General features: G+C 48.8%; 1 protein-coding gene across 2 annotated transcripts in view; it reads right to left on the reverse strand.

Annotated features, from left to right (window-relative positions):
- Positions 1-21,842: 21,842 nt before the first annotated feature.
- The window catches only part of TEKT5 (tektin 5), a 46,799-nt gene continuing 43,930 nt past the window's right edge, over positions 21,843-24,711 (reverse strand). For both annotated transcript variants that reach the window (XM_039885321.1, XM_039885322.1), the window contains one exon: positions 21,843-22,152. In XM_039885321.1, coding sequence (XP_039741255.1) covers positions 21,936-22,152 — 217 coding nt within the window. In that variant the 3' untranslated portion in view covers positions 21,843-21,935. The remainder of the gene's footprint in view (positions 22,153-24,711) is intronic.

Below are 24,711 nucleotides of genomic sequence, written 5' to 3' on the forward strand. Positions count from 1 at the left end.
AACTGTGAGAAAACCAACTGCTGCCGTTTTAAGCCACCTAGTTTGTGGTGACTTGTTACAGCGGCTCCGAGAGACTCATACTGTTCGCTTTCTATGATTAACATAGTTGTGCACAGCGAAGAGGAAATCGGGAAAGGAGAGAGCGCTAGGGGTATTTTTATGACTTGGGCTCTGTAAGCAAATGAGCCTGAGTTACCCATCTCGTCCTCTCTGTGATGCAGGTAATTTAAAAGTGGCTAGGACACAGTTAGGAGGTTTTGCATAAGGAGCTCAGGGCCTTCTGGGAAGGAAGCGACTGAGATGCTATCCAATAAAAATAAAATGGGAGTAGTATATGTAATTTTATATTTTCTAGTAGCCATGTTAAAAAAAAAAAAAGAGAATCAGGTGACATTAATTTTAATAAAATATTTGTTAACCTAATATATCCCAAATATTACTTGAACATGCAGTCAAGATAAAACATATCAATACGATATTTCATACCCTTTTTATTTTTGTACTGTTTTCAAAACCCGGTGTGTATTTTACACTTACAGCACATCTCAATTTGAACGAGCCACATTTCAGGTGGTCAGTGGCCATCTGTGGCTTGTAGCCCCCAGACCAGGCAGTGCAGCTATAGCCTTGGACAGTTAAGTCTCTCTAAGGTTCAAAGCTACCTAAACCTGCTGGGACATAGAAGATGGTTTGATCAATGCTGGGTGTCAGAAGAGGAGAATGAGTTTTAAAAAAAAGAAAAAAAAAAACTCATTGAGACATAAAAGAATCTTCATTCCCTTAATTAAAAATCCAGACACCCCCTGCAGGGCCCCTCTCAAGCTCTGAGCCTCCATTTCCACATCTATGAGATGGGTCTAAGTTAGTATCTCTCTCGGGATATTTTCGTGAGGATCAGGATTCAGTGTGACTTGGGAACGGGAGCCCTGAAGAGCAGAAGGGATGGATGGCATTTACACCTGAGCATAAAGAGCAGCCAGGACAAGAGAGGGTTAAAGAGAGGTAGCCCTGTGATGTCTTCGGTTCTCCTCCAGCTGGTGGCCAAATCCTGTCCCCAGGCAAGCAGTCCTCATCAACAGAGGCTTTTCTCCTAGTGACAATGGTGATCACGTGTGTGGAAACCGGCCGGGAGGGCTGATTTGGACCTTCTGGGAGCACAGCATATGCAAAGCCCCTCCCAACCTCTTGGGGAGTTTGCAGTCTGGGATCCCTCCACTCACATAGCCAATTTGATTTGATCCCTCCTTGTAAACGTAGTGGGAAGGGGACAACTCCCTTTCTATGTTTCTCACACCCCAGCTGCCGGCAGAGCGGGCTGGTGAGTCTGACGGCTTATCTGCAAGCATTTATATGTGATCACAAGCCAGCCCTCTGTTGTCAAGGGTTGGAGTGGACTGCGCCCAGGTTCCCTCCTCTAAACCCATCCCACCTCTGTTTCATCCAAAGCTGCACAAGGAGCAGGGGAACAGGTTCCGCACAGACCTGGCACCTCCCGCTGTGGGTGGGAGGCGGGGCAGGCAGAGAGGGCAAGGGCAGGGAGGAGCAGAGGAGTCCCTAAAACTTCAGGCCCTGACATGCAGGTGTGTGAGCCCTGAAAGGATGCTCTAGGAAGAAAAGCCTCATGTGCAGGTCTTGGTATTGGGAATACTTGCGTTCAATAAGCCGAATATGGATTTGACATGGCCACCGAGGGCCAAGGATATAACCTGGGCCTCTGAACTCTGATCCAGGGCTGTTTGCTGGGGCGCCACCCAGTTATTCCGAGTGCTCAGGGACTAAAACAATGTTCCTCCATGCACGATCCGAGGACCACCAGCGATGGAACCCCCAGCGATGGAACCCCCAAGACGGAGCGAGGGATGCGCATTAGAACATAGATTTCTTGACCTCAGGGAACACATACTGAATCAGAATTTATGATGAAGAGGCAATTTCTATTCATTTGGCCATTTCCCCCATCTAGGCTGTCAGCACCACTTGGGGGCGAAGAGAGAGCTGAGTCCCCAAAGGGTACTGTCAGGGTGGGCTCGGAGAACCCCGAAGGGGTACTTTTAATCCCCCCACCCCCTTAGTCTTCCCTTTTCCACATCCCCTCCACCTTGATTTTCAACAGAGGTCATCTGAGGGTGCCTCCTGTGGGCCAGCCCTGTGAGGGATACAGGGGAAAGCAGCTCTCCCTGCCTTTGAGGGGTGCTATGAACTGAATTATGTCCCCCAAAATTCATATGTTGAAGCCCTAAGCCCCAGCACCTCAGAATGTGGCCATATTTGGAGACGGGGTCTTTAGAGAGGCGCGGACGCGAAAAGGAGACCATCAGGGAGGGCCCTGACCCAACAGGACTGGTATCCTTATCGGAGGAGGAGATCAGGACACAAACATGCACAGAGAGACGGCCATGTGAAGACACAGGGAGAAGACAGCCATCTGCGAGCCACGGAGAGAGAGGAGACTGAGAGGGAACCAATCCTGCTGGCACCTTGATCTTAGATGTCCACCTCCAGAACTGTGAGAAAATACAGGTTGCTTGAGTTACGCATCTGAGACACTCCGTTACAGCAACCCTAGCCAACTAACACGAGGGGCTCATAGTTCCACGTTCACAAAACAGAGATGATACCGGTCCCTATGTCGTAAGGTGGGTGGGAGGCCTGAATAAATTTAACACATGTAAAACGGAGACAGACCAGAGCTAGCTGTGGTTCGTTATTATTGCCATCGTCATCATTACCCACGTGGGACAGACATGACTTGGTGATGAAAACTAAGAGGATGCCAAGGACTGGAGCTAACGCTGATGAATCGAATGATCCCTGAGTTTAAGAATTTGGTGTCCCTCTCCCTCATTTGACGAATGAGGAAACTGAGGCCCAGAGAGAGGAAGGGACTTGCCCGAGTCTTATGGTAACGAAGAACACGAGGGCTGGAGCGCAGACTCGGAGCCCCGGCCACGCCACCCTGCTGGTCGTGGGTTTCGATTATTAAGTAAAATTCGCACCGGTTCCTGGTTGCCTGGCTTGCATCAGGGAAGCCCACGCGCGGGTACGGGGCTGACCCTTCCTGGAGGAGAGACGGGCTGCGGGGAAGAAGCCGTCTGGCTGCTGCAGTGGGGAAAACAGCTGCTGAAATGCTTACTCTCTAATGGCTTCACCACGTATCTAAGTGCCAAGAGCTTCCCTCACGTGGAAGCTTTGCCAGGATCTGGGCTGAGCAGAGACCAATGCGGGCCCTCCATCTAGCTACTGTCTGGGAGCAGGAGAGAATGGAGAACTCATGAAGCTGACCCTAGACCCTAAGGACACAGAAGGCAGGCAGGGCCCGGTTCTCCCTCTGGCCAGCTGCTGCAACCTCTACCTCAAGCTAACAGGATGCTGGGCTGCACTCCTTTTTGGAAGAGCTGACTCCTGCTTCCTAGGCCACCTCCAGGCAGATGGTCAGCCACCTTCCAGCCACACACGTAGCTGTGACCCCAGAAGCCCGTGCATGGCTAGGAAACCCAGAATGAAGAAACCCAGGAATCCCCAACTCTGAAGTCACCACGTGCCACCCCTGCTTTCCAACCATCCATTCTCAGCTTGAAACCCTCTCAGGATGGGGAACTCGCTACCCAACCGAGCATTCCATCCCACTGTTGCCGAGTACTAAATCAGGGCTATCCAACAGAAATATCGTGTGAATACATTCATGTTACTTCAAAAAGTAAAAAGAAAAAAGTGAGCTTAATTTTAACATTTTCTTTAACCCAATCTGTCTAAAATGTGATCATTTCCACATGGAATCGACATTTAAAACTTTAGTGAGCTGTTTTACATTCTATATTTTGCACTAAGTTTTAGAAATTAAATGCAGATTTTACACTTCAGCATCTCTCAATTGGGCTGGCTTCTTTGATGCCCATGGTCACATGGGGCTGGCAGCTCTGGCACTGGACAGTGCAGCTCTCAATTGTGGAGTTTTTTCTTATGCTGAATTAAAACCTAACTCAACGCTGTGTTTTACATGTTGGCCTTAATTGTGGCCACCGTGCTTACAGACTTATCAGCTTCTTGGTAATTATTAGCAACTACAAATAAACAAGTTATGCTCTTTGCTCTACCAGACAGTGAGCTAAATGCCTTGTGTGGATTCCATTTAAAACCCACACAGCTCAGTGGTGCCATTTTTCAAATGCAGACGTGGAAAATTAAAAAGGTCACATAGTCAGAGAATGGGAAAGCCATTTAGCCATTGAGAAATGGGAAAGCCAGGACATGGTCCCAGATCTGTGACCCATTCTCTCAGCCTCTAACACAAGGCTGCTCAACATCTTAGCCATCAGCCATTTACCATACGACTACTGAGCACTTGAAAGGCGGCTGGCCTGAATCGAGATGTGCCGTGTGTATGAGGTACACACCAGATTTCCAAGAGGTAGTACCAAAACCAATAAAAAAATTTTTACATGGATTACGTGTTGAAATGACACTATTTGGGTTAAATAAAATATATCATTAAAATTCATCTCACCAGTTTGTTTTTGCTTTTTAAGTGGCTATTAGAAAATTCAGAGCTGCTTACGTGGCTGGCATTATATTTTATTGGACAGTGCTGCTCTGATCTATTTCTTTCTGAGCTAAATACGCTCCATTCCTTCAACAGTTCATACAGGACATCATTTCACATCCTTCCCCTCAGGTGCTCCTTTTGATGGGTGCTTCTAGGAGTGAACAATGGTCTGGCTAGCCATTCTCTGACTTGCTTGTTCATGTCCTTTGCCTAGTTTGGGTTTAAGTGGTTTTCCTTTTGTCCTATTGACTGTCAGACTTCTTTGTAATTAGGGGTATTTACATCTGTCAATTGCAATAATTGGCCTTTTCAATTTCTTCTATGGTGTCTTTGGCTATACAGATTTCTGTTTTATGCAGCCAATCTGTGAATAGATTCCTTTTATGGCTTCTGGATTTCATGTCACGCCAAGGAAGATTCTATTTTGCCCACTCCCAAATTTAGGAAAAAGTATTATCCTGCATTTTCATCCACTACATTCACTTTTTAATCCTTTTTTTTTTTCTTTCATCCATTCGGAATCTATTTCTGTTTATGATAGGAGGAAGGGATCTGACTTAATTTTCCCCTACATGTGTAGCCAATTGTCCTATTTCGTGAATAATTCATTCTTTCCCCCACTAATTTGAAATGCCATTTAAAAAATCATCTTTAGGCTTAGTTTTCCCTCGGTTGGCAAGCAAGTCTGCTGCCAGCAGCTCCAAGTTTACATTTGACCAGTTTCGTAAGCTCAGCAAATAGAGGTCTCCCCTTGTCAATAGACCCAGCAAAAGCCCCAGGGCTGACTTAGTGGACAGCCTGAACCCACGTGGCAGCTGGGATGAAGTATGCTGACTGGCCGGGTCTGATCCAGCAGAGGGGAGAGGTCACTTGCAAAGGGGGGAGGGCAGTTCCTCAAAGGGAAATGGAGATGCAAGAGACAGAAGAAAGAACAGGTGTTGGTCAAACAGAGAGATGCCTACCACAGTGTGTACCCTCCTGCCTGTCACTCGGTGCCCCACAGCCCAGCTCCACAGGCATTTGAGGGGCATCTTCAGGTCCCCTCTGTTCTAGCCTGGCTTCCCCTACAAAGATTAGCTAGGGTTGTGTCTGACCCAGGAATTCAGATCTGACTCCAGACGTCTTTTCTGGGGGATTCCCTCTGGCCTGGAAAATCGGCCCCACAAGCATGGAGAGGGCTGTCCTGCCCACTCCTGCCACAGGACCCTGGGCCAGGTTCCTTCTCCCGGCCAAAGGAAGCGGAGCTCAGGGAGGGCTGCAGGAAGGAAGGATGCCAGCGGGGCGTGGCCACTGTTTACAAACAGAAAGTGACTCCTTCCTGTCTGTCCCAGAGAATAGTGCTGCCCAGCTGACTCAGGAAGTCAGGCTCCTGCAGGAAGGGTCCCAGAACGCCTCTTCTGGCCTCCCTCCAAAGACCAAGAGCAATCCCTGGGCCGCCGGGGAACAGCTGGAGAATCCAGAGTTCAGGTTCTTCTGCAGAGAGCTTTTGCAACACCGGTGAGTGTTGACCTTGGGGAGCGGACTCCCATGTTTCTACATAGGATGCCCCAGCCCTCAACTCACGCCACAGAGCAGGCACCGCAAGCTCCTCCCTCTCACTCTAAGCCCACAGGGAAGTGGGGTGATTTGAGAATGAGTCAACAGATGAGACTCGAACCCAAATTCTCTTGCTGGCTCCACATCTCCATCGGCCCCTCTAACGCCATCATCATAATAATACGTTGACAAGAACAATAGTAAATGAAAACACCATATAAAACAAGAATAAAAGTCTCTTTAAAAAAACTTTGCTCCATTGGACGACATGGAAGAGACTGACTAAACAAAAGCGGGCTGCCTGCCATGTAGAGTGAGGATGCCTGGGTTCGAGGCTCAGCTCTGCCACTTGCTGGCTGTGACCTGGGCAATTTGTTAAATATTTTGTTCCTTTGTAGATACCCGCTGCCCAATAAAATCAGGTGAGGACAGCCCCCACCTCATAAGGTCAAGTGAGGATTCAGGAAATGAATAACAATAAATGATGGGGAACAGGGACGATGTGTTGGGTGCATTTAGCATATGGATAAGCAAAACGAATGGCAGCCATATAGTAAGGGTGGGGAGAAACTGGGAAGATTCTGTGAAGCAGTATAGTGATATTTGAAAGCAGACTTAGGTTGGCTGTAAGTGTATACTGTAAAACCTCTAGGGCGATCAAGAGAAAAATTTTAGGAGTATAATCAATAGGCTATGAAAGGAGAAAAAATGGAGTCATCTCAAACACAAACAGAGAAGGCAGAAAAAGAAGGGAAGATTTTAAAAAAGGAAGAACAATGTGGAATACAAACAGTTACAAACATGATAGACATTAATTCAACTATATCATTATATTAAATGTGAATGGTGTAAATACGCCAAGTAGAAAGCAGAGAATGGATAAAACAAACAAACAAACAAACAAACAAGACCCGACTATATGTTGTCTGACAAGAAACTCACTTTAAAAAGCAACAAACGGGATCTCTACAGAAGGGGAAGGGCTGTGGAGCCAAACTGCCCAGGACTGATCATTTCTATAACCTCACTGAGCCTCTGTTTTCTCTTCTTAAAACGGGGACAGTAATAGCTCTGACCATACAGAGGCACCATGAGCAGCTAATGAGCTGTTTCACGCAAAGCATTTAGAATAGTGACTGGCACACAGTGAGCACTGTAAGAGAATACTGTTTTTGTTGGTGTTGTCCTCATTATTATTCAAGTGTAGCTTCAGGACAACTTGCTCAACTCTCACTTCCAACCAGCTGTTTGTTCACTTCAAAGCTTCTCCTAAATAGAAACTCAAGAGCCACCACTTTTTCCTTGAGTTTTAAGACCAGGATCAGCTGCATAATTTTCAGGGTCCCATGCAAAATGAAAATGCCGGGCCCTTCTGAAATCGGGGCACAGGTCGCATGCCCGTGAAGCCAGCTCTGCTTAAGATCCACGGACTACGAGGGCAAAGTCAGAATCCAGGATGCCAACCCAGCCTCGCCTTCCCCTGCCCCGCCTGCTCCACCTGGCCTGGGTCGGGAACACTGTGACCTACCGGATGTGAACACACCTCACTCCTCTGGACCCGTGGAACCCCAATACAAATGCACTCCTTGTCAAAGAAATGCTTGCTACCTGTTTCCTTTTGAAATCCTAGACTAAGGACTTCATGGGGGATGCCCTTTCTGGAGTCCCTGGAGCTGGGGGCCAGGTCTGGAAAGGGAATGGGTGGAGCTAAGGCTGTTTCTGGGAGCCCTGCTCTAGAGTGGACTGATGGTTCCTGGTTTCAGGGGGACACCTGCTCCTGGGTGCCCCAGGCAGGAACAAGTCCAGGCCTGTACACACTCCCCACCCTCAAGTCACCCAGTTGGCCACGCACAGTCTGAACAGATTTCAGACCTTTTTACCTCTTTGGCCTGGCAAAGTGAAGGGGCTCTGGCTCAGTCTGGTCTCTCCCTGCTCTGCCCCAAAGGTCACCACCTGGAGGCCTGTGCCCTTTGGAGTACTCTTAGGGCTGCCCCAGGGATGCAGGGGTGCAGGCAGGGGAGGGGAGGCGAGCCAACTGGCAGAAGCAGTGGCGTAAGCGACAGTCCCGGGGTGCCCAGCCATGCAGGCATTTCCCAGTGAGTGTGGGCGGCAGGCAAACAAGCCTTTTCAGTGTCAGCACAGCCCACCGGGCGCTGAAACACGTCCCTTCTGTCTCCTGGGGGGTGGGGCCTGTTAGTAACCCCTCAGGGCCTAGTAACTGCAGGGCAAACCACCCCCACCTCCTGCCACCTCCTACCCACCCCTATTTCGCATCCTCATCTCTCCTGTCCCTCATCGAGGGGGAGAGACGCACTCAAGTCTGGGTGTGAGCCAGCTGGATTTTGATCTCAGAGACTGTCCGCCCCAACCGGGGCAGGGCATGGGGAAAGCCTCTGGCGCCCCCTGCCCTCTCTCACCATTCCATCCCCTCAGAAATGAACCTCGCGGACGTCTGGCCAAGCTGAAAACCCTGACCTGCAAGCTGCTGCCCCGCGGGTGCCTGCTGCAGGGTGGGAGGCCAGGAAGGGGGAGAGCTAGGGCGGAGGTGGCTCCCTCCGCTGCACCCCAATCCCTCCTCCCCTCACCCCTACACTCTTGTATCAGGCGGAGGGGTGTCTGAACCCCAAATCGAGAGCATGGTTTGAGAGGCAGGCGTGCATGCAGTGCTTGCGTGGAGAGTTAGGTGGGGAGATGGGGGGCGAGGGGGCTGTCTGAAATCCAAGTCACAGCGGGGTGAAAGGTGGACTACAGCTGTTCTAATTCGGGGCTTAACACTTGGTGGGAGTTGAGGGGGAGGGAAGGGAGAGGAACGGGGTGCAGGGCAGGTAATCAAGGTACTGTCTCTGCCCAAAGAGCTAGGAGATTGCATGAACTAACTTGTGCAATCTCGGAACAGAGCCTAGCATTAAAGGGGTGCCAAAAACGCAGATCTTAATTACTGTTGTTACTATTGTTGTTTTTACCCTGTCTTCCCTCTAGTCCTCAGTTCTCCACAGGTACAAACAGTTTCTCTGCTTCCACCTGTGTTAGGGGAAGGTGCTTTCCCAGAAAATGGGGTGTGTTTAGCGACCTCAAGATAGTCTCCAGGACTCTTCTGTCCTCTGCTGGGGGCTCACACCATAGGCAGGGTCCCCTCCCCAAACTCACCTCTGTCTCAGACCCCAGCTTGGGTTTTATTAACATCCTGTTCACTCTCTCTCAGCTCCAATTCCTGGGGAAATAATCCGTCTTGGATTCTCCTAGTGTGCTGGCCTTGTGTAGGCAGGGTAATAAGTACACTCGGAATAGAATTAAAGTTAGTCCCTGAAACTAATTCCATTCATTCTATAGTCATCCATTTGTCTGACAAATATTTCTTGAGCCCTATCATGTGCCAGACGTCGTGTTGGAGGTCGGGTTTCAAGAATAAAGAAAAAGATGAGCTCACCTCCTGGCACTCAGAGTGAAACCTGGGATGGGGTGCAAACATCTATCAGCCACCCACCCATGGTGAAAGAGAATCAGTTGCCTGGGAGGCTCCTAAACAGTGCCCAGACTCCTCTCTTGGAGTTTCAGGTTCTAGGGCTGGGAAAGGGCCCAGGGATCTGCCATTTTAAAAAGAATGCCACATGATTCTTACTATCCAGGGAGTTTGGAAACATCTCCCCAAGGAACAGGAGTTTACAAACGAAGCTACACACTGGGAAGGAAAGGAAGCTGAGCGGACGGTCAGAGAGATCAGGTGAGGCTTTCCTGGGAAACGGACTGAAAGCTTTGAGCTAAAGCACAGGCTGTGAACCGGGTGAAAAGGGGAGGGACCCATGTTTCTGCAGCAGGATCAGCATGTGCAAAGACCCTGGGGTGGGAAGGGAGAAGAACAATGTGGCTGGAACTCAGGGGAGCTAGATAGGTGGGTGGCAGTTAAAGTTAGGTGGGGTACCCTAGGAGCACTGGGGAGCCCCGGAAGTGTTTTGTGTGAGAGAGCTTGACATGATTGGTGCTTCGAAAAGATTTTTCATTAGCAGATACACACACTGAGTCTTACAGGCTCTGGGCCAGACTGTGGCAGAGTCAGGCTTCTTTCCCAACTGCCTCCTCCTGTGGGGCTCTGGCAGAGGCGCGGAGGCTCTGCACTTGCTCTCCGCTCCCACCTCGGCATCCCCTCCGGCTCAGCAGCGGGTGGGCAGCTGCAGAGAGAATCTGTTTCAGAGTCCCATTGCCAAAATCCACCCCTGCCTCTCTTGCCCCACACACATTCCATCCACCTTCTCCAGCCTCTGGGGTCACCTGCCAGGGTGCTCACAGATGCGGCAAGGGGAAGGCAGAAGAGCAAACGTTTGGCCCCCCAGGGACTCTCCGCATCTCTATATCCGACTGAGCCCCTTCTCAGGTACACTCTGCAGTCTGGCTGGCATATGGGAAGCCACGGGGATCCTCAACCCCTCCTTAGTCCCGAAGAGGCTGCTGTGCAGGAGGAGGCAGTGGGGGAAGAGGGGCAGTACCCATGGGGGCTGGGCTGACAAGCCCAGGTTGACACGAGCTGGCCAGTTGCCCCAACGTCAAGGGGGTGGATGGTGGGGAACAGCTACCGATTGGGTCTCATTTGCATATAGCCATGAGGGGTGGGGCAGAGTAGGCGGGGCCAGGCCACTTGTACAATTCTTGATCTAAGGTCTTCTGCCCCCCCAGTAGCCAGGTTCACTTCCTCCAAACCCAGGGGCGCCTCCACCCACCCCCAGAGTCTTTATCTCCTCTTTGACTAGATTTAAAGATCCTGGACCAGTTCCTGGAATCCCGGGAAATGGAAGGGAGGGAAGAAGTGATCCTTCCGCCCTGTGAACTGATGAAAACACTCCTGGGACCATTTCTGGGAAAAGCCTGCTAGGGCACGAGGGCTCACTGGCCTGCTTCTCAGCTTCCCACCAGCATGACCCCTTATCAAGCCAGGAGGCCACACACCCCTCAGGAAGGCCAGTTTTGACTCATCCTCAGCTGAAGGGTCCCTCACATCTTCTGAGGCCACAAACAGCCTGCGACTGCACTGTGGGCAGATACACAGCGGCCCAAACCCGCCAGGCTTGTGGCAGGGGAGGGGCCAGGCCAGCAGCCCCTTGCCCCCCTCCCACCCCCACTCAGACTCTCCTGGGCTCTGCTCCCCATGGGTGCCCACACCCATGCCTGCCCCCAGAGGAGCGCCTGGAATCCCAAGTAGCATAGTTGGGTGGGGAGGAGAAAGGACCGGCTGTCTCTGCGACACAGAGAATGCCAGCCGGGAGCCCTTCTGAGGTCACATGGGACCAGAGAAGGTGCAACAAGAGGCTGAGAGCCCAGCCCCCAGCCCAATATAGACTCCAGGAATGTTCTATGTGTTTTTAGGGGAGGAACAGAAGGACTCCACATAGTTCCTTAGGAATTTTAATTGTGTGCTTTGAACCTGCTTCCCATTCCGGCCCCTCCCCGTCAGCCTGTGTGAGGGGACACTTATCGAGAGTACCCCAGGAACCCCAGGAGCGAACAGCCAGGACTTTGTGTGATGGTGACGCACTGACATTTCTGAGCGAGGCAAAAAATGCAGCCGCCTCCCTCCCAGCGCCTTGTCGCCTGAGGCTGGCTGGTATGTGTGGGTGTGCAGGGGGCAGGGTGGTGGTGGGAGTGCCAGTGGGGAGCCACCTGGGGGGCAGTGCCAGCTCATCACAGCTGTGGCACTGTGAGCAAGTGACCCAGCCTGTCTGTGCCTCAGTTTTCTCATCTGTAAAGTGGGGTCAGGCACAACAGCTACTTCAAAGGATCCTGAGATAGAGAGTGAACACTTGGCGTTATCTATTATTATTATCATTATTATTAAAGCTAGTTGTTAGCAGAGAATGGAGAAATGCTGCTCCCCCCAGGTCAGCTGCTTGACGAGTAAGGCTGTGGGGTCCTCTGTTTCAGACCATCCTGCGGGGCAGGCCTTTGCCAATGGCCTCGCCAGACCCCTCTTGGACTCTAGGTCCACCTTAAACAGTAGCTTTTCCTTTATTTGGGAGGCCGTGGTCAGCGGTTTAGTCATACAGCTGGCTTTAGTCCTGCCTCAGCTGTTTAGTCACTGCATGACAACAGGCAAGTTCCTTAACCCTCCATGCCTCAACTGCCACTTCCATAAAATGACACGATAAATAGAACCCATGTTCCAGGGCTGAGTGATCATTAAATGAGATAGTACTTTTTAAAAACTGCCTGGCACACAGCAAGTACTCAATAAACGTGACATGTTATTTAAAAAATACTACTGGATACCCTTTATATGCAGAGTCCTGCTAGTCTTAATAATCATCTTATAAAAGGGCGTTTGGTTAACAACAATGAAAGGGTATTATCGGTCCCATTATGGAAGCTCAGAAAGGGTAAGTGGCTCTCCCTCGAGCAACAGGGCCAGGAAGGAGTGGAAGTTCAGAACCTAATTTGAAAGCCCTGCCTTTAACCATGACATGACACTACTACCCCTTTCAAACACTGATGAAGAGGCCGCTACTCCACATGAAAGAGGCCTGTTTTCTGGATTTGTCAAGAAAAATCTGTAACGACAAGGCCAGTACCCATTCAATAATGTATTGGGTGAACACATCTACAAACATTTAAATTAGTTTAAATTCCATTTGAGGTTGATCATGTGTGTTTTCTACCTGTGTCCTGATGCTCACATTGGGCTCAAAGACCATCTCCACGGGCTGAGGCTTCTCCTGGGATTCTCACGAAGGGGGACCATTATGTAGACAAGCAGACTGAGGCTCACTGAAGTTGGGGGAACATCTCAGGTCTGTGTTACTTGAAAGATAATTTTTTCTGAAAGATCACGCACCCCCATCTGCCTCACGGGATGTCAGTTGTATCTATCGTTCAGGCCTTTCTCTCCTTCTGGCACCTGTAAGCACCCTGGGGGGCCACAGTCATCTTCAGTCACCCCACCAGCGCCAGGTGAGAGAGGACAGGCACTTGCCTAGGGGGTGAAGGAGAAGGTGAAGTTCGAGTGGTCGATCAGAAGAGATTATGAAGGTAGGGCTCCCAGGACTTGCTTATGGATTCAAAGTGGGATATGAGAGGAGAGGAATCTCATTTCTGGGGTTCTCCTGAGGGACTGAGGCCGGGCCTTCTGCGTACAAGACAGGAAGCAGTGGGAATCAAGAGAGCCCCGGAGCTGTGCTCGAGTCTAAGGAGGGCTCTGGTCTTTAGCTACTGTTTCTCAAAGTGCGAATTAAAACGCACCACTTGGTTCCAGTCTGGCCATCTTAGTTGAATCCCTGGGGTTTCTTCGAGCTCTGTAGTTGATGGATAATCCTGTCTTGTCTCCTTAGGTTTATACCAGAGTTTTTAAACTACATCTAAGCGTTATGACATAAACGAGTTATAGGTTGTTTATAGTTTCACTCATCTATTCATCCTGTTCTTGTGGATTTCAGGTGGTAAGTGCTCCAAAATATGTAAGAAAGGTAACGGGAGGGCTGCAGAGGTGGGAGGTGAGGTACAGTGGTCAAGGCAGGCTTCGAGGAGGAGAGACATGAGCTGAGACCTGAATGATACACTGGAGCCTACACAGAAAGAGTATTCCAGGAAGAAGGGACAGCAAGTGCAAAGGCCCTGGGGCAGGCATAAGCTGGGCGTGCTCAGGAATGGAGGAAAAAGAGAGTTTGGCTGGCACACTGTGAGTGGGGAGGTGAGCAGGAGCGGAGGCTGTGGCGGGAGGCAGGCGTCACGTCGGCGTATGGAACGCAGTCAGCGGCCTGGGTTTTACTCAGATTACAATGAGAAAGACAGTGGTCTACTCAACAACTACAAAAAACTCAACTCTTGTTGCATGTGACAACATGGATGAATCTCAAAATAATTATGCTGACTGTAGGAAGCAAGATAAAAAAAGAAAAGAGGACACAGTGTATGATTCCGTTTACATAAAATTCTAGAAACCACAGACTAATCTACAGCAGCAGAAGGCAAATCAGTGATGGCTGGTGGAGAGAGGGACAGCAAAGGTCACTGAGGGAGCTTTTGGGGGTAATGAATTCGTTCACTATCTCGATTGTGGATAAGGATTCTTGGGTGAACACACGTTAGACCTGGTTATACTGTACTCCTATGTTTGTGCGCTTTGTGATTCATCACTTACACTGCAGTGAGGCTGGGGGAGGATGGCAGTGGAAAGCCTGTGGCGAAGGGACGTGGTGTGGATTCAGCGAACAGACCTGGGGCAGATGCCTGGGTCGGATCAGGGCCTGGAGATGCCGCCCGAGCAGTCAGAGGGTGGCTGGGTCCCCCTGGAGCAGGCGAGGCTCACCTTCAAGGAATTTCAGACCCAGGTGCCTCTTCTGACCCGGCTGTTGAGTCAAAGAAGGCCTTGCAAATAAGTTCCCTTTTACAAAAGATGAGTATATACATTTGTAGCCCATTTATAAAAACCTTATTTGGCTCCTTAATGAAACATGTTTTCCCCTGGGACGTCTGACAGACAACTGTGGCTCTGAGTTCCACAAGGCAGGACTCGGCCTGGTGTGTTCTCTGCTGGGGCCACAGTGACCAACACAGGTGTTGAGGTGCTTGGTGACTATTTCAAATCAAGATGAGAATGAATGGATGAGTGAGTGAATGAACAAACGAACGAACGAATGAATGAAAATACGAACGAACGAATGAATGAAAATAACTCCATATCGGGTAAGGCAGCTCTCAAGGAGAGCCCTCATGTGCGCCTTAATCCACAGCCACCTTCATTCCTAGACCAGATGGCACAACTCGCAGGCCTGCACGGTCATCCCCAGCAAAGACAAGCCCGATCTGACCCCTCGGCTCTCCTAACTGGGCGAGGAAGTGGACCGAGACCCTTCAGGAGGCTTTCCTGCAGCAGGCCCGAGAGTTCTAAGAGAACTGGGAAGACTAGTTCCACCCCTAACTTTGCTGTGCGACTATGAGCAAGTCCCGGTGCCTCTCCGAATGGGGCTTTCTCTTCCGAAATGTGAGGGGTTGGAAGTATCACCTCCTGAGGCCCTCGCTAGCTCCATCTATTTAGTCATCCATATTCACTCAAGAAACACCCTGTGATTCTAGAGGTTAAAACTGAAAAAGGGCCTTTTTGGATCGCCTTTGTTAATCAGAAAATGAAAAATCCCAGGACTTCTGCATTCCTAGCACATTCCTACTGAAGTTTTACTATGCTTTTCCTAGGCACGGTTTTGCCAAATTAGTGAAATGGAATTGAGAAAGAGAATACAATAGTGTTCAAATTAATAAGTATCCTGGCCCCTAAGGGCCACAGCCTTTTTGTCTTAGTCCTCATGCCCCTTATTTTAATGCACCCAAATTGGGTAGAGGACTGCAAGGACAGAAAGTCTCTTTTGGTGTCTGGCACAATAAAAATTCTGAACAATTCACACAAGGAGAAGCATGGTATCACAGGAAGTGAGCAGGACAGGAGTTAGGTGATCTGGTTTCTATGCCAAATCTGCCTCCTCTGTGAGACCCTACTTAAAGTCCCTTCTCCTCTCTACCCCCGGGGCCTCTATTTCCTAGGCTGGAGCAAAGGGTATTTCAAGAGTCTCAACAAGGAGGAGTGAGGAAATCGGCTGTTTAAAGCATGGGTCCTCAACCCCCAGGCCGCGGCCGCTCTGTGGCCTGTTAGGAACAGGGCTGCACAGAAGGAGGTGAGCACTGGGCCAGTGAGGGAAGCTTCATCTGTATTCGCTGCCACTCCCCAGCGCCAGCATCACTGCCTCAGATCATCAGGCATTAGATTCTCATAGGAGCACTGGTCCCTGGTGCCAAAAAGGCTGGGGACCGCTGGCCTAGAGGGTCATCAGGCAACATATGTGAGTAAAGCAGGACTGGTGTGTGTCAACAGGGAGTGGTGGGGTCTGTAGCAAAATAAATGCCGCAAGCTCATATATCAGCTACACAGGAGAAGGTGGGCACAGGGTAGCCAGACAGCCCCACATTTAAGAGGAGCCAAAAAATATATTTGATACAGAATTTATTATTTAAATGCTGACAATTAATTCAATATATTTTTGAAGGCTTCCTACAAATTGAGACTTAGATCTCTGCCCATCAGCCTACAACTTCAACTCAATCTCACTTTGTCTCCAAAGCCTGCTGAATTTCTAGCACAATGCTAAAACGCTGGGTTAGGCCATGGAGGCAAAAAGCTAGAAGCATGAGCACATGCTTACACACACACACACACACACACACACACACACACACACACACACACTGCTTGGAAATGGTGCATTCCCTGGAGCCAGCTGGAGAGCATCCCTCCTGAGCTAACAGGGAAAGCAATTCAACTGGGAGGTCCTCCAAGTTCTTCCAGTTTGTACTCAGGCCTGGCAGGGAGCCAGCACCTGGAGTTGTCTCTGGGGTGTCTTGCCTGGGCTGCAGCGGGGAGACACCCTGCGAGGCTGTGGTCAGGGTGCCAGCTTCCGAGAGCCATGGTAGGATCCCACGTTACTGGTCCCTCAGTTGTAAACTGCAGGTGGACTGGGAGGCTTACCTTCCTCACATCCAAAGGCAACCATACTCCTTTCCTCCTAAGACTCAGAAATAACCCATCAGTCCAAGATAGATATTCATGCATTTGTCTATCCTCGTTTGGCCATTTTTCTGTTCGCTTAATAAAGTATTCATGAGACACCCACTATGTGCAGGAGCTGAGGGTACAGAAATGACTAAAATCTCAGGGCATCTCCATTCCCATTTTATCTTCTGCCCCCATCACTCAGCCAAAACCACTTCTTACAGTTCATCCAAAGCCTCCTGGGCACCAAACCTGGTAGCCTTTTTTTTCTTCTCATTAAAAAGATTTCTTAACAATGAGCACACCCAACGTTACTAATCATTAAAGAAATGCAAATCAAAACTCCAACGAGATACCACCTCATATCTATTAAGATGGCTACTATCAAAAACAAAAAAAAACTAAAAAACAAAAAAAAACAAACAACAACAACAAAAAACAAAATAACAAGCATTGAGAGGATGTGGAGAAACTAGAACCCTTGTTGGTAGGAATACCACGGTGACTTCTCAAAAAATTAAACACAGAATTACCGTATGATCCAGCAATTCCCCTTCTGGGCATGTACCCAAAAGAATTAAAATCAGGGTGTTAAAGAGATATTTGTACACCCATGTTCATAGCAGCATTACTCACAAGAGCTAAAATGTGGAAGCAACCGAGGGTCCATCCACGGATGAATGGACAACCAAAATGTGGTGTATCCATACAACGTACAACTGAATATTATTCAGCCTTAAAAAGGAAGAAAATTCTGTAATACGCTACAACATGGATGAACCTTGAGGATATTATGCTAAGTGAAATAAACCAGTCATAAAAAGACAAACACTGTATAATTCCACGTATGTGAGGTACTTAGCGTAGTCAAAATCGGATAGACAGAAAGTAGAATGGTGTTTGCCAGGGGCTGGAGGGAGGAGAGATGGGGGGTTACTGTTTAATGGGTACAGACGTTCAGTTTTATAAGATGAAAAGGATTACAGAGACGGATGGTGGCGTCAGCTGCACAACATTATGAATGTATTTAATACCTCTGACCACAAACTTAAAAATGGCTAAGATGGTAAAGTTTATGCTATGTGGATTTTATTACAATAAGAAAAATTGAAAACAAAAATCGTCTTAACCATGAGCACACCCAGCACCCAGACCTCGCCTTCTACGTACTATTCTCTAGTAAAAGGAACCAGGGCTCCTTGGAGAAATGGCTGATTCTGGGGCTGGAGCAGAAAAAAATTCAAGATGGTCCTAGAAGATCTTATAGTACCAGAAAGTCAGGCAGTGCTCACAGAACAAAACAATGGAGGCGTGACAAAGGGACACAGGAACCAACTGGAAAGAGCGCCCTATACCCAAAGCTGGAATGATGTCACACCATAAATAGTATAAGGAAATCAGTACTGGATTATAATCCAAAGTATAAAATAACTCTCCACGAGTATGTATTGATACAAACAAATGACAGAATAAATAAGGGTAAAGGGACATACTTTTTCTCTAGAAGAATTACAAATAATATACGTAAACACGCCCCTTCCAAAAGGTGGGGCTTTATCCCTGATTCTCTTGAGGGTGGGCTGGACTTGAAGACTCATTTCTAAAGAATAAGGTAATGAAAGGAAAAGCAGTGATTTCACAGTGGAGACGCCTGGCAGACACCACCTTAAACGAGGGATCGGGTTAACATCGCCAGGGACAGGGACGTGGTGGGGCTATCATGACCGTCCTAACAGGAAGGGATGAGAAGGGCACTTTGCCTCTGGTGTTCCACCAAAACCTGTAACCCCAGACCAATCAGGAGAAAAACTTCAGACAAACCCAAATTCAGCGACATCTGACAAATGCCTACAAATACGAGTACTTTTCAAAACTGTCCCAGTCACGAAAAAAAAAAAAAAAAAAACAAGGAAAGACTGCAAAACGGTCACAGACAGAGGAGGTGAAGAACTAAATTCAATGTGGCACCCTGGATTGGGTCTTGGAACAGAAAGAGGATAAACAGTGAGAAAACAAACTCTGGAGTTTAGCTCATAGTAATGCACTAATGTTCATTTCTTAGTTTTGATGAATGCGCCATAACAAATGGTTATGTAAGGTATTAACATCAGGGGGAGGCGGGTGAAGGGTACATGGGAACTCTGCGCTGTCTCTGCAGCTTTTCTATAACTCTAAAACCACTGCCAAATGAAGAATCTATTTAAAACAGCATTTCCTCCTGATTAATAAAGGAACACATGTTCCTTGTAGATAATTCATAATATAAACAAATAAGAAACCAGCCATTGCTCACCATTGACTCTGCTAGCATTGCAGTGGATTTCAATGCAATCTTTTTTTTCCTGTGCACTTTGAACCTCACAGGCATATTCCTTCGGCATTCAAGCATTTGGTGAGCATCATTTTTGTAGCTACATAGCACTCCATGACTTGGTTGCGCTGTGTTTAGCATCTCTCTGCTGCTGACTTAACTTTCAGAGGCTTCCTATGATAAATAACTCTTTAACACATACATCTGGGTCTGTATTTGAGATAGTTTTCTGATGACACAGTCTTAAGAAGGACATTCATATGTAGAAGAATTTTTACATTTTTAAGGCTCTTGACGCATATTGCCAATTTGCTTTCCGAAAGCAGACGCCCGTGGGTACGCGGGTCAATGGTCTATTTGGGACGACTGCTTGCAAAGGGTGTTCTTTATTCTTCATCTGACTGTCCCCACCCTTGCAACCCTGCCTGTGATCCCCTTGACATCGCTTCTTCCAGGCTGTGCTCTCTCAGTGGCCCCCTTGGTCTTCTGTCCACCAGCGAGCTTCTCTTTCACACTTCGGCTCCCCCTTGCACCAGCCTACCTGTTCCTGAGGTCTGGCTCTCTCTCGTGACCCCGGGCACGGCCTCTCTTGAGCTCTAAGGCCACATTTCCACTTGCCTTTCAGATATTTACACTGGGAACATCCCTTGTGCACCGATTCAAACTCCACACGTGAAAGGGAAAGGGAAATTGTCACGAGGTCTCTGCCTCATCTGCTGCCCCCTCACTCCCCTCCTCAGAGGCACAGCATCCCGAGCACCAGCCGCCCAAGCCTGGTGCCTTGGCCCCATCTGGTCTTCCACTTGTCCCTTATGACCCACGCTCCAAGGATTCTGGCTTCCCCCTTGGGAATATTCCTCATGCACCTGTCCTAGTCCAGCTCCTCTGGGTCTTGTGCCTGAAATTCTAACAGTTGGTCTCCCCACCTCCCTCCAATTTCCTTCTCCTTACGGAGGGATTCATCTCTAAAATACTGATCTGGTCATGTTCACATCCCCACTTAAGGGATCCTGTGGGCTCCCTACAACCTGCGGGCCTTAAAGAGCACTGAAACTTGTTTGTAGAAAAATGGACTTTTCCATCCTCTTTCGAGGACACTTACCCCAAGGAGTCTCCACTGGATGCTAAGTGGGCTTTAACTCTTCTTGAAGACTTGCTGATCTCCCTTTTGAACAAAAGAAGAGAAAGTTTCACACCATGTTACCTTGGGCAGACCATATTCCCTAACCAAACATCATTAGCAATATTTTGTTTTGTTCAGCATTGGGCAAAGCAGGTTTCTTGTTTGCAGTCATGCTATAAATTGCCCCTAAAATAAATTGAAAAAATTTTTAAGTGCAATAATCTAAAAGATTGAGTAAATAACAGTAAAGGTGGTATTTGGTTATGGCAAATTTGGGGAGGTGTCATTTTCTGCTCAAAGTGTGGCCCCTGGGTTGTCACCATCATCTGAGAGCTCGTTAGAAATTCACAGTCTCCGGCTCCCCCTCAGATCTACTGACTCAGAATCTGCATTTTAACGAGGTCTCCAGGTGATCTGAGCATGCATATTAAACTTGGGGAAGCCCTGATGTCAATAATGAAGTTTGAGAAACACTGACCTCAAGAAAAAGTTCATAACTATTTGTCATTCATGATCTGGCCTCCCGACCCTTCTAGGTGATTCACACGCCTCTCCAAGAGCTTCTCCATCCAGGACTACAGTTCCCTGCCTTTACCCATGCGGTTCCTCTCACCGGAAACGCCACCCTCTTCTGCCTCAGCCTCCTCACTGTTCACAACTCGGCTCCAATAGGACTTCTTTTCCTTATGTTTAATCGAGGTGAATTTCAAATAACACAATACTAACCACTTAAAGTGAACGATTCTATGGTATTTAGCACATTCACGATGTTGTGCAACCGCCTCTATCTAGTCCCCAAATATCTCACCACTTCAAAATAAAACCTTGTACCCACTAAGCAGTGACTTCCCGATCCTCTCTTCCTGGCAACCCTCAATCTGCTATTTCTGTGGATTTACTTATTCTGGACATTGCATATAAACGGAATCCTATAGTATCTGGCCTTTCGTGCCTGGCTTCTTTCACTTAGTGTGATGTCTTCAAGGTTCATCTGTGTTGTAGCAATTATCAGAGCTTTGCTCCTTTTTTATGGCTGAGTAATATTCCATTGCACGACTAGACCACATCTTGTTTTCCCATTGACCACTGATAGACACTTAGTTTGCTTCCACCTTTTGACTATTGTGCTTAGTGGTGCTATGAACATTCATGTGCAAACTTTTGTTTGAGTGTCTATTTTCAATGCTCTTGGTTATACACCTAGGAGAATTGCTGGGTTGTGCAGTAATTCTGTGTTTAACTTTTTGAAGCAATGTCACGTCTTCACAGAGCTTTCTTTTAACCCTTACCTGCCTCCTCTTGCCCCACCCGCAGAATTGATTTTGCCTCCTTCGTCTCCCATCGCAGTTTCTAAAACACCCCAACGAACAAAGCTGGGTTTCAAACCCAGGACTTCTGACTCCAAATCCTACTTTTTTCCACTGCCCCACACCGCTGAGTCACCTCTTCTTCAGACTGACCTTATAGTACAGATGAGGATGCTCGGGTTGGGAGCTTGTTTGAGGCCACATGGCTCCTAAGTGACAGGTGGGCTCTGGACTCTTAGCTCCAGTGTCCAATTTCCAGACACTGCAGTCTGTACTGGGATCCTAAATGGACAAACAGGTTTTTAAAGGTGCGGCTTCTTCCATTCCTGGGACTGCCGACAGCCTCGCAATGCTCTGTCCCCAAGGAGTCATAGTCTGCCTTCTCCCGGCATCTGCTATGAGGCCGGTTCTGCAGCGAGCAATGAGCACCAGGACCTTTGGTTTAGGTACATTTATTTTGGCTCTCTATATATGTATTTTTCCATGATAGGAGGAAAGGGAGAAAACAACACTTTCTTTTATTTTGTTTCTCTTTTCAAATTGCACTACGTAAGGAACCGGCGCGGAGCAGGGCACCGAGGGCCAGCGGCAGCAGCTCAAGTGTAGCCCACCAGGCGTGGGGTGCTGGGGAAAGTCTTGCGCATGCCCATGCACTTCTCCTTGTCAATGCAGAGGGTGTTGGCCTTGATGGCCAGCTCGTGCTCCAGCCGGCACTTGGTCATTACCAGCAGCTGCAGTGTGTCCTGCGTCTCCCGCAGCCTCAGCTTGAGGGTCTGCAGCGTATCGTCGATGGTGAACACCTCGTTTACAAGCCTGGGATGAGAGCAGAGGAGAAGGCACAGTTCATTCAGCCGTTCAACACAGATGCATTTACTAGGTGCCAAGAACTGTGCCAGGCGCTGGGAGACAGTGGTGAGCCAGACAGGCAAGGCTCAGCCATCAGGGAAGACAGAGGTGGAACAGGCAGACAAGTAAATGCACAACAGAGGTACCGAGGGTGATAAGCACAGAGGGAGAAACAGACAGGATGTTTGGGAATATAATCGAGCTGCTCCTCAGTAAATTAAACACAGACTTACCATAGGACCCAGCAATTCCACTCCTGGGTATCCACCCATGAGAATTAAAAACAGACACACAAATACTTGAACAAATACTTGTGCAGCACTAATCACACGGGTCAAAGGTAGAAACGACCCAAACATCCATCGATGGATGAATGGACAAAAGGTGGTCCACCCACGCTATGGGATATTACCCTGCCACAAAAAGGAATGTGAAAATGTAGATAGACCTTGAAGATACTATTCTTGGTGAAAGAAACCAGTCATAAAAGGTAATATGTTGTATGATTCCATTTACACGAAATGTCCAGAACAGGCACATCCACAGACACAGAAAGTAAACTGGCGGTTACCAAGGATGGAAGGGCGGGGAGAATGAGGAGAGACTGCGCATGGGCACGCGGTTTTCTTTTGGGAGAAATGAATGAAAATGTTCTAGAACTAGCCAGTGGGGGTAGTTGTAAACATTGTGAATGTACTAAATGTCACTAATGGTAAATTTTATGTGATGCGTATTTTATTACAATTTTAAAAACCAGAGAATGGGGCCAGCCTCATGTGGATCAGATGGTCAGGTGCAGTGTCCACTGCACAAGTGCCCCTTACTGGCTGAGGGCACCTGTCCCCAGCTGCTATAACTGTTGGCTACTGATGGTTCATAGGTACACACCTGTCCAGGGAAGGCGATGGCTCACTGACATGAAGGCACAAAAGGCTGTCCCCTGCCTCAAGGTGGGACCAGCTCTGTTTAGCACAGTTCATGCTCCAGAGCCCCTGTGGGACCAGGCCGAAGCTGGGCCTCCTGCCCAAACTCCCCACTGTCCCCTTCCCAAAGCTCTACTTCTGTGGAACCTTCTAAAGCCACTAGGGACGACCTTCCTGAGGAGGGAGGTCGGGAGCTGAGAAAGGACAAGAACGAGCCAGCCACGTGAACACCAAGAGGGAGGCATTCTGTGGCAGTGCTGTCCAACAGAGCTCTGTGCGATGCCGACACATCCTGTGCCTGCACCGCCCAACACGGTTGCCACCAGCCACACGGGCTTCGGGAGCCCCTGTGACGCGGCAAGTTCAACTGAGGAACTGAATTTTTCATTGTATTTCAGCTTAAATAGTTACAACGCAAATGGAAGAGCCACATGCAGCTGGTGGCTATGGAACTGGACAGTGCATTCTAGAGAGAAAAGCACGTGCAAAACCAAAGGGCTTGTGTTCCCAGTGCTTTGGGAAGCCATTGCGGGAGGGCGTGAAATGGGGAATAACAAACTAATCTGGATTTAGGAATAACCTCCAGGCTGCTGTGTAAAGATAGAATGAAAGGGGGCAAGAGCGGAGGCAGGGAAGACACTAGGGGTCATTTTGCTGTCCAGAGTGAATAGTGTCCCCCAAAAGGTAAGTCCAAGTCCAACCTCCCGGGCCTGTGAACGTGCTGCTATTTGGATACAGCAGAGGTCATTAAGTTAAGGATCTCGAGACGAGGTCCTTCCAGATTTAGGAAGGCCAAGGAGTGCCCTCCACCTCCAGAAGCCAGGGGGAAGTACGGAGCACACCCTCCCTCAGAGCCTCCGAAGGAACCGACCCGCTGATGCCTAGATTTCAGACGCCTGGCCTCAGAAAGGGTGAGGGAATGAATGAGAATGAACATCTGCTGTTTTAAGCCACCCAGCTCGTGGTCATGTGCTGCAGCAGCCCCGGGAAAGGACTACACCAGGTGAGCTGTGACGGTGACCTGGTTGTGGACTGTGCTGTGGGTCCCACCCCTGGGGGGAGGGACGATGAGACCGTGCTCAGGACTGAGGACATGCTGCTGGAAGGACTGGAGGTGATATCAGGGTGAGCTTCCCCGTGGCAACCCTGCGCTAGAGAGGGGTGACAGAAGCAGCCTGGACAGCCTTCTCTCCTTGGGGATCGCTAGGCCAGCGCCATCCAACAGAACTTTCTACAGGGATGCTGAAGTTCTGGGCTGTGCTGTCCAATCCAGCAGCCCGTAGCCACACTGACTGCTGACCACATGAAATGTGCTTTGTGCAAATGAGGAACTGAATTTTAAATTTCATTTCATTTTAATTTGAATGTCTATTCAAACAGGCGTTCATTCTGGGGAATGGGCAGGGATGGGTACTGAGTGATTAGAGAGCGTCAGGAGAAGAGGGGCCGCCTCTAAGAGGAAGAGGAGAAGAAGGCCCAGAGGTGGGAATGGGGGCAAGGAAGGCCCTGCACAGACGAGGCAATTCAGCTGCTGGGGTCCAATTACCTGCTCAGTTCTGAATATGCTCACGCACACACACGCACGTATACAGACACACAGTAC

Source organism: Pteropus medius, unplaced genomic scaffold (genome assembly GCF_902729225.1).
Source record: "Pteropus medius unplaced genomic scaffold, Ma_sr-lr_union100, whole genome shotgun sequence".
Classification (NCBI taxonomy): Eukaryota; Metazoa; Chordata; class Mammalia; order Chiroptera; family Pteropodidae; genus Pteropus; species Pteropus medius.